Here is a 13,193-nt window from a genome sequence, read left to right as displayed (position 1 = left end):
AACAGTTCTCTGGTTGAGAAACTCTGGCCAGAATATCCTTCCCTCATTCTGAGCCTGCCAAACAAGCAGCTTCAAAGTCATCTTGTTAGTGACTTCTGAAAATCCTTGAGGCAGAGCTCTCCAGTCCTCAAGATTGTGATCCCACAATGCATCTCTATCACGCTTTCTAGTTTATATGGCCATTATCATATTGCATGCTGTTCTTGCCCCACCATGCTTGTGTGTATTGTGAGCACACACTCATACCCTCCCATCCCCAGGGCTCTGTTTGTCTCATCAGTCTGTAGCACAGTGTCTTACAGACAGCAAGCAAGCCATGCATGGATGCTTTTGACTTTGTGGGTGGATGAATGAATGGAGAAGAAACCTTCAGCATTGTATTACCTTAGAAAACTCACTCCAGGTTAGGGTAAAACCAAATTCTTATTTACATGGGTAGCTATAATTATTTATTAAAACATACTGAGAGCACAAACTAGCTATTTCTCAAACCACAGTGATGCATCCATCATTTCCCAATTCTCCCATATCCTCATAATTCTATACCATGAGTCATTTCCTATTTATCATTCTTTTTTCAAAACTTAATTTATTTATTATAGCAGTACCATGCATGAAAAACTGCTTTCACATGCCATAAATATAACTGTAAAGAATAAACATAATAAATTTTTGGATGTTTGGATTCTGGTGTCTGTACTTGATGGAGTAGCATCTAAAAGGCTTGGGGGCTTTGCTTCCTACAGGGTCCTCTGCTTGTACCAACCAAAATCATTATACGTGTGGAGTACATTTTAAAAACACTTATCTGGATTGAAATCAGCGGAAGAGGAGGTTAAAGACATTCAGTTATTCCCTTGACAAACATTTGCTAAACTTCTATTATATGGCAGGCAATGCTGTATTTACTTGGATAAAATAGTAAATAAAATCAGATTATGGTCTTGGTGTTATGAAGTGACAGCAATTGGAATGAATCACAGCACCAAATACACCATGCAATTGTACTCAGGGTAGGAAGAAGTGATGCAGGGAGTCTTTATTTTTTATTATTTTTTAATGGCTCAGTTTAAAAACTCACTTTATTTTTTAGAACAGGTGGCATATACATATGGTATAATATTTAAAAAGAATAAACAGGTATAAAATGAAAAATAAGCACCTTTACCTCCTCAGTTTCCTAGCTCTTCAGGTCCCCATTGATGTAAATTTCTTAAAAATTTTTAAAAATACTTTTTTAGTTGTAGTTGGACACAACATCTTTATATTTATTTATCTATCTATCTATCTATCTATCTATCTTTTATGTGGTGCTGAGGATTGAAGCCAGTGCCTCACACATGTGAGGCAGGCATTCTGTCACTCAGCCATAACCCCAGCTCCTTCTTAAGAATTTTTAATCGGAGTGTCCCAACCAGTCCTCAAAGCTTGAAGGAAGGAAGGAATACAAGAGATGTATAGGGTGAAACTGAGAAGAGCATGATGACTGAACAGATTGGGATTAGTTAGTAGCTGAATATGGTAAAGGCAATTAGACCACAACCTCAGAAGACAAGGAGAAAACACTAGTTACATGAAATAAAGAATTCATCATGAATCAGACACTTAAGAAGGTAGACTTGCTTTTGGATGGATGAAGCCAGGTTAAATAATAATGTCACCAAAATTTAGGATTGTGACCCACATAGAAATTATTAACTGTTAACTCCCAGTTAGCTCCTTTGTGAAAAGGGGCCATCTATTTTGAAAATTTGTGCTCTAATTTTTTTTTCATGCTTACTGTATGTGGACACTGATCTAAGGACCTTGATAATAGAAAACAAGGACTTTAGTTGAGATTGAGCATTCATGTCGGGTGCAATGCTAAGCACTAAATAACTTCATTTGTCCTCACCACATTCCTACAAGGTAGAGTTTTCATCCTCATTTTGCAAATGAGCAACTGAGTCTTAGAAAGGGAAGAAACCTTGCCATAGATTTCCAGCCTTAAGTGGCAAAAATAAGACTTAAAAACCGGTCTTTCTGAGTTGAGAGTGTACCATTAATTGCTCCAATATGTAAGTGCCCTCCAAGAAAGTCAGAATACATAATCTGCAAGCTGGATGTAACAGTGCCTGTTAAGCCTGTATTCAGGAAGCTAAGGCAGGAGAACCACCCAACCTCATGAGTTTGAGACCAGCCAGAGCACACAGAGTGAGACCCATCTCAAAAAAAAAAAAAAAAAAAAGACAAAGAACAAGAAGCACATCTTGAGTAAGGGAAGAAGGCAGAAGGCCAGATTCTAAGCAGATGAGGAAGGACGTAGGAGTCGAACAGTGAGTAGGTGCTGCCCTTTTGAGAAGTCTGGTATTGAACTGAAGGATGTCTCATAACTTCAAGATTTCTTCAGGGTTCCTGTTCACGGTAAAAGGAAGAAGAACACCTGCTCTGCTGAATACTAAGAACAAGAATCCAGATATACTTTCTATATGATATAGTCTCTGCATCAGAGAGTAGGCACTGTGGTTGCCCAGAGAAGGTGTTGAAGATTGGCTCTCTAAGGGCGAGGATCAGCTTGGCACATGGAAATGAGAAAGAAATATTGAGGCAGAAGAAACAGCAATAGAATATAAAACTTCACTGCTACAAGAGCATATGGTTATAGGAGTGGTGGGGCATCACTTGTTCAAAAACAAGAGGCAAAGAATCTTGGCAGGGGGCGGCTGAAGAAGGCACAGAGGCCAGGGCTCTAGAGGGCTTAGAATACCATACTAAAGAGTTCCAATTTGATATCACAGGGTGTGGAGAGCCACTGTACTGTGGAGATTTAGGACAGTTGTCCGTTATGGAGGAACCTATAGGGAAGGGAGGAGGACTGGATATACCACAGAAAACAGTGCCTTCAGGGCAGAACAAGGAATTGAGGGCACAGTTAAAAAATTAATAGGCTTGGAAAACAGGAAGTATCGTTCCTTCTTTGCCATGAGAAATATTCTGTCCTCATGGATGGCAATGGGGAAAATGTCACTAAGATTTACTGGGCACTGCTGAATGCTTCCTGAATCATGTTGCACAAGCTTCAGAGCCACCCCATGATACACCTCGTGTTGTGATCTCCATTTACAGATGCAGACGCTGAGGTTAGAGGCTAATGAAGGTCAAATAGGCTGGAACAGGCTGAGCCAGAATTCAATCGCGGTAAAGCAGTCAGTCATGGGCTGTCTGTGCAAAAAGGGCAGGCGACAAGGAATAAAGACACAAGGCTGGGGAAAGGAAGAAAATGCCAGGAAAAGCCTCCACTAGTAATCTGTCCGATAGAGATAAAAAGCTGAAGACTGGATAACGTGGTGGTGCAGCTTTAGGTTTGGAGACGCTAAGGAACAGATGATTTCTTTCTTTCTTTCTGTCTTTCTTTTTCAAACTCAACAGATTAAAGAAAAATCAAAGGCTGTATCTCAGTAAGCATTTCAATGATTAGGGCCTTCCATCCCTTAAAGGTGTCATATACCCTGGGAGAATGACAACTAACATGATTTGACAAAAAGGAAACTGTGAATTCTAATAGACATAAAAGAATTTCAAGCCTGTGCGAGGCCTCAAAAAGTCAAAGTAATTTATCCCCGGCTTCAGGCAGAAATTACCATAAACCATCGAAGATAGATGCTTTTTCTATGTTAAGTGACTTTTCGAAAAGGAAGGTTTTTCTATAATTTTCTCTAGTAACTCACTGTTGTGTTTAATAATTTCACTGTCAAGAGACAATTTTGCATATTGTATCTAATCCTCGATTCTGTAGGCTGGAATTCATTTCTGCATTAGTGTCTCCAAAGGACAGCGAATGGCCTCTCTCTGGCCACTGGAAGATGGACTTACCCACGATTATGGCCTAACTTCAAGCTTCCAACCTCTAAACTAAATACAGTCTCTTTGATTTTTAAACGTGGTTGCTCTACTATAGAAAAACTATCTTTAGTTCTCCATGCCTCTCTCTTGCCATAAAACAGCCAGGCTAAGTGTGATAGGAATATTACAGATGAAAACACGATGATTCCCCATTTCTGAATCTTATAATGACAGTGTGAATGAAAGAGAAATATTAGGATTGTGAACAGAGCTAAATCGACTTGCTATGTGAGCAACCTGGCATTCAAGAGAGAATATTGAAAAATACCCCGTAATCTCATATAAAATATGGCACCCATGCTGAGTTTATTGGCATATAAGAATAGTATTTCATACAGTAATGGAAGAAGTGAAAAGACATACATGTTCCGAATATCACTGAACTAAAAGTACTACTGCAAATCCAAATTCATTTCAATCATCTCTGATGCAAAACATTCCTAGAAAAAGGGTCCACTGGCAGCCAGAAGTTAATAGGTACAATGTCACAGGCATATCCCTAACTCCTAAGTAAAGCTTGCAGCTGAGTTGTGAATAAAGTAATCTTGATTGGCTCATATTACTTTATTATAGTGCTTCTAGCACTATCTTGTGTATATAATTAATTGCAACAGCAGTGTTTTCTTCGATCCAATTCAAGTGAATGCTCCTATAGCAAATAAAGCATCAAAAAAACCCAACTTCTAAAATCCCTGTCAATAATATTTATTGTGGTGGGTATAATGTTTCCTTTTGACATATGTAATCAGATGTCCCATTACAGTAAAAGCTGGCTCAGCCAGAAATGTAGGAAACACAAATCTCTATGAGTTGGTACTTTGATAATTCACTCACACGATGATTATGGATGGTTGAAATAATGACCTTGAGAATCAGTAAGAAAATGGTCAGGACAGAAGAGAAAAAGGACATAAAAGTTTCATTAGAGCTAGACTTTTCAGTAAAGTGTACAAGCAGAACAGGAATCAGAATGTGGGGAATTGGAAGGTCCAAGACGGGGGCAAAGGAAAAACTTCCTGGCATAAGAAATTACATGAAGAAAAACACAGAGGTGCATAAGAACACAGTAGGTTCAGGCTGCCACCCTGAGACGGCTCCCATGGAAACCTACCCAATCACTATTTGCCTCAGATTGTGATACGTCATGGTATTTCAATGCCTTCATCAGTGTATGTCTTTTCAACAAAATATGCCAGAAGTATGCTTCTCTGAACTTATGTCTTTAAATGTTAGTAGAATTAATGCAGTTACTAGTACTCAAACCTGGTAAATAAATTAACCTTAGGGTTAAGGGGCAAGTGCCAATAAAAGAGAGAATCAATTTGTACTAAATAAGGCTATCCATAAGGATACCAAAAATCTAATCACATACATGATATTTGCAGCTCTTAAAAATATGTTAAAAATTATTTAAATTTATGCATACATTATTTGGCAATGATATTTAATTTAGTTTCCCACAAAAGCCTTTGACAATATAATTGAAGAGCCCAGAGAGATGGCACAAGTGCCGCTCTTGTAATCCCAGCAGTTTGGGAGGCTGAGGCAGCGTCAGAAACTTAGTGAAGGCCTAGGTAACTTAAGAAGACACCCTGTCTCAAAATACAAAATAAAAGGGCTAGAGATGTGGCTAAGGGTTAATCACCCCTGGGTTCAGTCCCTAGTACCCCCCTTTCCCCCCAAAAAAAAAAACCAAAACAAAAAACCTGATGAAATGCCCAAGAATTTTAAAAATTTGGTAGTAGAGAGTATTGGCATAACTTAATTATCACATTAGACATTGTGCAGGCTGGCAATGATTTATCATATCATTTAACCAATATGAAGTTCAGTTATAAACCTGCACAGCAAATATATTAATGGAAATTAGCACGTGAATATATTATTACCTGGAGATAAACTATATGTGACACTGTTCATCTTTAAAAACAAATCAAATTTTGTTTGGCTTACTTCTCGATCAAGTCCAGCTGCCACAGTGATGATATCGCCAGTCTCATTGTTGATTGTGAACATGTTGGGTGAAGGGGTGCTGGGAGCCTGGGACAGAATTCTGTACCTCAACATCCCATTTAGAGCATTTGGATCATCAGCATCAATAGCAGTTACGGTCATCACATACGTTCCTAGAGACAGTGGACAAGAAAAATGAAGAGTTATCCTTCATTTTGGTCCCAGAAAAGAAGGATAAGTTTATCAGGCTGATATATCTGATCTTTTCCTTTTTCAAACAGTCATTTTTAATAATTTAGTTGGTTAAAACAACTACGTGTTCTAGTAGATGGAAAAAAAAGTATAAAAATACACATATTTATAAAGACTCAATGTTTCCATAACTTAGAAGATAAATTTACCCTATGATTCTGAAATGATTTATTTGAAGGCCTTAATTTATATAAAACATAAACCATAAATAATACAGAGGGTATCAGAGATTTATTTTATGACTGCTGATTCCTTCCCTCTGTTGCATTTTCTTGTTATGCAATAACATTTCAAATGGCACACTGAGTGTGATTCCCCCAATGCCTACGTCACTTTCTGAAAGTAAGCTGTACGCATAACGAGGCACACTCCATTTACTCATTTCATAAGGAGTCATCTCATGCATTACTGTTTTGGTACATTGAATAGAGATCTGGCCTTGTGGTTCACTATTCCTTTGTAGATTAAAAGAACACTGTAACCAACTTGAGGACATTGATATATTGGATATTTTGAAACATACATCTATAAAGCATTAGGATCAAATTAGCTACACAAATTATAATTTAGAAGTCAAGGGGAAAGTACTTAATTTTTAGAATGGCTTATTCTGTGGGATCTTTGGAAGAACTGAATCATGAGATTTCTATTTCTCTCTAACCTGTCTTCTTGGGTACTCTAAGCTTGGTTCTACTTTAGAAATAGAGAAAATTCTACCCTTATTCTCCTGACCATGTGGTATATATTCACCCAGAATTAACCATGCCTTAGTCACAGTATTTCAATCTCTTTTCTGAGCTTGTCTCTAAACAAGATACCCTTTTTGATTATGTACCATCTCTTTAAACTTAATTTTTTTTCCCCTCAAAACTTAATAGCACTTTTGCCTGTTGCCTTCTCTAAATTTTGCTCCCTTATTGGGCTTTAAGCTCCTACTTGCTTAAAGGAACTTTCTTATCACCATGGTATTCACAGAGCCAGAACAGGGCCTGGCACATAGCACGTACTTTAAAAACATGTGTTGAATGAATGAGCGAAGGAATGGTTAAAAAAATTCACAACAGTATGTTTCATAACCTTGAGCCCAAATACTGATTAAAAACACAGTTTGACTCAAGAGTCATCACAGTATCAAACCTGGCCTAGTAGGATGTTTTCAAACGGCAGAGAGACCACAGGAAACACACTCATGAAATGTCTTTGCTTGCAGTGACTACCTAGTCTTTTATTTATGGAAGGCTTAAGTGGAAATTCATTGTCAAATGCATAATAAATGCAGTTCCAATGGCTTATTTTTAGTAATCTAGGTGAGGCAGTATATTTTATCAAGTTTGAAGTATTACAAGAAAAAAAGAAAATAAATGATTTTTAAGAACAAAATTTCTGCAGCCAAAAAAGCCCAAGGTTTATCTATTTTTGGTATATGTGTATAAGACATGTTTGAGTAAGGATGTGTTTAACAAGCTTCAATTATTCTGTATTTGAAAACACCAAAGAAAGTTACTCAGACTATGTGACTTAGAAGGAGCCACAGATGATGGGTTCTCCTGTCCAGCCCCTTTCTTCCCCCAGGTGCCCCCCATCCCACTTCTTTTCTGAGGACACAGAGAATTGCATTTGGACTATGAAAAAGTGCTATAAACCTGTATGGATGACCAACTGATTATGGAACAGAGTTTTAAATGAAGTTTTACAAAATAAAAAATATAGCCATTTAAATCGCTTCAAACACCAAAACGGCTCAGGAAGGCTGGCCCAACACTTACCTTCATAATACCAGCTGACCATCTTGTCCACTCATTTTTCAGACTGAATAGGTCTTTCTGGCCTGGCTATTCTGCTGTAACTGAGTCTTCACTGTTTTCAGTACAAGAATCTAAAACCTTAGTCAAATACCACTTTCCAATGGTGAAAGGGCTTCCAGCAAGGGCTGTTTCTAGGCCAGCCATTTTCTATTATGCTAGTTGAAAAGAGAGGTCTGCAGAGGACATCAGGGAACCCTGGAAATAAATAGCTAGTGTAGCTAGAGGGCAGTCACAGCTGTCACTATGTCCCTGCCCTGCTGGGGGTGTTACTTCACCACCTGGTCCCAAAAACATATCAAGCAGTTCTGAGGCTTTCTGGTTGGGTATGTTGGTGACTGTTTCCTAGGGTAGAATTTGCACTTTACAAGCAGAAAGTTTCTTCCAGGGCTCACTTTCAAGTTGCTCTAACTGTATCAACTGTAGCATAATGAAAGGCTCCCAGAGATTCTATATATATAGTAGCAGAATCCAATACTGTAGTATATATTGTTTCCAAAGAGAAAAAATTGTCATGTGGGCAGTAAGAGGCATATTTTTTCCATTTTCATCCTACAGTTTTTTCCTGTGTTACCTAAAAGCATACGAATGAAAGAAAATGACACTAAAAGGGCCGTGTGATTTCTCCTTTTCTTGCTTATATGACGGTGCTGGTTATATAGCATTTCCTGAAACCATCTTCAAATTTTTATCTTCAAACTTACCAGGCTTTGATCCCTCAGGAACGGTCCCATTCCACACCTGGTGCAAGAACTCAGGTCTGTTATCATTCATGTCAATAACATTGATGACAATGTCAATGGGGTTCTCCACTTGATTGCCATTAATATCTACTGCATGTGCCCTCAACTGCAAAAGTAATTGAAAACAAATGTACTTAACATATTTGTCCATGAGAACACATATTACACAATCACAATGCGACTAACGTAGCAAGAATGGACTGACAGAAGCTATTGGAAAACAGCTAATGGAAAAACAGAAGCTATTCTTTCTTAAAAAAAATTGTAGTCAGGGGCTGGGGATATGGCTCAAGCGGTAGCGCACTTGCCTTGCATGTGCGGGGCGCTGGGTCTGATCCTCAGCACCACATAAAAGAATAAAATAAAGATGTTGTGTCCACCAAAAACTAAAAAATAAATATTAAAAAATTCTCTCTCTCTCTTCAAAAAAAAATTGTAGTCAACCTGACTCCATATAATTACAGTAGATACAGCAGCAAAAAACCATCCTTCACCTTATGTTAGACATTGTGCTAATCCATTTTAAATGATTTAAATCAATATGTAAAAGAGTGAGCCAGAAACTGTCAACATTTGAAGTTGGGGGAACTGAGCTTCAGAAATGCTAGGTAACTTGTGGCGGTCACAATCCTCTGTCTGTTGACAGAATCTGGATCCAAAGTCAGTTCTGCCAGCTCCAAAATCCTTTTGTTGAACCAGTAGATATGATAAGAATCAGGGTAAGGATAGATACGGTACCACCCAAGAGTGCTCGTAAAGATCAAGGGAACAGGAGTATAGAAAGTGAGTATACGTAGGGAATTTTCATACTAAGCTTTTACTGTTTTTCAGTTTTAAAGTAACTCATACATATTAAAATATGTGAATATATGTATTTAGGGTTAGCTCATAGTTTTATAGGTATTTTTCAAAAATTTCTGTCTTTTTCTTAAAAGCAAGTATAATCACTCAGCTACTCTTGGCAGAATATCTTCAAAATCTTTCCATCAATTCTGCACAAAGAGAGGCTTTCCATTCCTTTTTTGGGTGGGTGAGCACTTGAGTACTGAGCCACATCCCCAGCCTTATTTGTATTTTATTTAGAGACAGGGTCTCACTGAGTTGCTTAGTACCCTGCTGTTGCTGGGGCTGGCTTTGAACTCTGAATCCTCCTGCTTTAGCCTCCCGAGCTGCTGGGATTACAGGCTTGCACTACTCCTCCTGGTATGGAACTTTATAACTGGAATGCTGGTCTGATACTGGCTGTTGGCTTCCATCAGATATGTTCTTTAAGTTAAAGAAGCGTCAACACAGCCTCTCTTTATTTAGAGGTTACTAAACACAGAAAACAACATAAATTTTATTACTGAATTTTAATATTATATAGGTAATAATTTTCCCTTGACTTATTTTCCCCTTAACAGATTTTTAATACTGAACTTTAATTACATTTATAATTATGTAAAATATTAATACTGATCCTTTTTTTTTTTTTGGTACCAGGGATTGAAATCAGGGGTGCTTAAACACTGAGTCACATCCTTTTTAATTGTGAGACAAGGCCTCACTAAGTTACTCATTCCTAATACTTATAATTCTATAATAAACTCTATTTTGCTATGAGTATTGCTCTTTTAATATGCAAGAAGCGAGCACTGGAAGAACAATAATTTACTGTAAAATGGATCTGGATGTATATATTTTCTTAATTTTAATGACAGAAGATCAGGAAGTGAGAATTCATAGAGAAAAAGATTGGAAAGTTTTTTTGTATCAATCTTTATAATCACAAATTGGACTAGTCCACAGTCTTTTATTATGTGTGATCTTTTTTTTTTTTTTTTTTTTGTACTGGGGCTGAATCCAGGGGCACTTAACCCCTGACCCACATCCCCATTTCCCCAGCTCTTTTTATTTTTCATTTTGAGACAGGATCTCGCCAAGTTCCTTAGGGCCTTGCTAAGTTGCTGATGCTAGCTTTGACCTTGGGATCCTCCTGCTTCATCCTCCTGAGCCCCTGGGATTACAGGCATGCTCCACAGAGCCCAGCTCTATTATGTGCTATCTTAATCCACATTCCCTGGGAATGCTATGCAGTCTTTGTGAAAAGTTTGAAGTTGTATTTCTTTCTCTGTGTTTTAGAACAATATAAACAACATTAGAATAAACTGTTCTTCAAGAGTTTTAAAAGAATGGGCTGATAAAATAATCAAAGTCTTGAGAAGAGAAAATACAGACTAATATCGATCCTAAAACATTTTTAATTTCTCATATGCTTATTTGTCTATTTAGATCTAGGGGAATCTACTGTAGTTTAGAAATTCCTATAATTTTAAAGCTTTGAGCAAGTCCAAGAGTTCAACAATTGCATAAGTGAACAAAACAAAAACTTTGTAAGCACATGCCTACGTGGGAGGAAGGTTTTAAACCACTGTGGGAATTAATTCAATACATGGTATTGGGAAACCAGGCTAGCCACAAAGGAAAAGAAAAGTGGGCCTGTAGCTCTCTCTCCTTTTATTCAAATAAATCCACAGAGGTTAAAATTTTAAATGTAAAAAAGTTAATCCAAGAGATAAAAATTGGGAGATAAGCATCTTGGAGGAGGGAAGGCCTTTATCAATACCTCTGGAAACCAGAAGGTATGATTCATAAAATGTTTTCAAAAATCAATTTTACAATATTAAAAGCTATGTTACATTATAGCATAAATATAAAGGGTTCAGAAGCAAACAAACAAACAAAAAAGAACATGTAGAACAAACCATGCATTAACATCTTTCAATGATAAAATGTTCTGAGTAATAAAAAGAGAAAAAAAATCCAGAAGAACATTTAACAGAATATAAGAAGATGGGATTCACTTTGATTATACTTCCATATATCCGTGAACAATGGTTTGATCTCTCTGTATTTTATGTTCAATGGTTTTGACCCCATTCATAATTTGCTCTTATAGGTTTTCTTAACCATGTAACTGAAGGCAAGTAATAAAATGTAAAGAGTAATGAGATTTGGAGCAATTTTCCTTTTTTTTGGCATTGTTTTGTTTTTACCAAGAGCACTAATAAATTTTATAAAGACATTAGAATCATCAAAATAAGACAAAAAGCTACAAATTTCATTTCTGGTGTTGAAACTCTCAGTGTCCAGGCTTTCAGACTCATAGGAGGCAACGACAAATTCCACACACATTTAGAAGAGTAGGAACACATAGATTTATCAGCTGGTTGCAATCTTACATGAAACCGGGCTATCAGCTCACGATCCAGAGGCTTTGTCACTGACAGCTGACCTGAGATGGGGTTGATAATGAAGATGCCAGTCGGAGGTTGGTCAGCTCCAGGCCCAGTGACACTGTACCGCAGTGAAAGGTTTTTATCCCTATCAGACCTGATCTGAGGACCAAGAAAACAATGACATTAAATGAGAGACTAACTGAGCTCATTATCATAGATAGCACATGCCACACTTCCTACCCTTGTTCTGTTACAAACTTGCTCCATCTCTTTCCAGAACGTCACTGAAACTTCCCCAGTGCCTGCCCCTCCTCTCTGCTTCTTGGTAACAGCCTTCAAAAAGAGATGTCACCTATCCCCAGAAAGACTGGAGGCAATGTTCACCTTTAAAAGAATGCTCACTAGGAGTAGTGCAAAAAGTCAAAATTTAGGAGCGTCAGTTTTTAGACAGAAACTCTGGGTTAGACTGTTTAACACAGTAACAGGAGTCCAAGTTAATTGAAATAAATGCTGTTCACCTTTTTTCATCAGTTACAGTAAGAAGTGATTATCTACCCATAGTGTGAAATATGCTTACAAAGAACTCCAACATGGTGGAGCCTGGACATCATATTTTGTTACTTGCTTTGTACAAAGACTCTTCATTGCAAGAAAGATTTCCATATCATTTTTAAAAGGCAACTAATACTACAAGGAGCATATGAGAAAGGATCTCAAGAGATATTTTTATACTCCCAAACTGTATAGCCACTATAAACACATTTCCTTCTCCTCCAAATACAATGGTTCCTGGGAAAATTAAGTCAATGTATGAGTAGCCATTGGAGGCTGAAGAGACTCTCTAGACAGAGAAGAAGGCAGGCAGGCATAAAAAGGGCTGACTGGGCAATATCATTTAGAGGTAATAATAATAGATCTTTATGTGTTGGGTAAATAAACTAAATTCATTAGTAAAATCTGGTTGTGGTTTTTTAAAGTTAAAGCACCATTCTCTATTTTCTCATATTCCACTGAAATAGAAAAGTAGCACCTTTGCTTGGGGGTTATGCTCATTGGTAAATTGAATTACAATGTACAAAGGACAGAATATACAACACAAATAAGTGGTTTATTAAAAAATCCACATCTCTCAATAAATACGAGTCTGCATGCTCAAATAATCATCCATAAGAACATTTACATTTTAACAAATGGAAATATAATGATTTTGTCTTATTGTCCTTTTGTCATGAATAATGGGCTGATAATTTTCCTAAACATGCAAAAAGAATCTGTATTTTAAATTTCTTCATCTGAAGGTATGCATCTGGAGTAACCAAAAAAAAAAAAAAAAAAAAAAAAAA

General features: G+C 37.2%; 1 protein-coding gene across 1 annotated transcript in view; it reads right to left on the bottom strand.

Moving 5' to 3' along the window:
* Cdh2 (cadherin 2) overlaps positions 1-13,193 on the bottom strand; it is a gene marked incomplete at its 5' end in the record, with an annotated part of 209,462 nt that overhangs the window by 44,266 nt on the left and 152,003 nt on the right. The window contains 3 exons of the mRNA XM_048806592.1: positions 5,836-6,008; positions 8,594-8,738; positions 11,854-12,009. Coding sequence (XP_048662549.1) covers positions 5,836-6,008; positions 8,594-8,738; positions 11,854-12,009 — 474 coding nt within the window. The remainder of the gene's footprint in view (positions 1-5,835; positions 6,009-8,593; positions 8,739-11,853; positions 12,010-13,193) is intronic.

The sequence above is a fragment of the Marmota marmota genome, unplaced genomic scaffold (genome assembly GCF_001458135.2).
Source record: "Marmota marmota marmota unplaced genomic scaffold, marMar, whole genome shotgun sequence".
NCBI lineage: Eukaryota > Metazoa > Chordata > Mammalia > Rodentia > Sciuridae > Marmota > Marmota marmota.
Note: the sequence above shows the minus strand (reverse complement) of the source record. Positions and strands in the feature narration are given on the sequence as shown.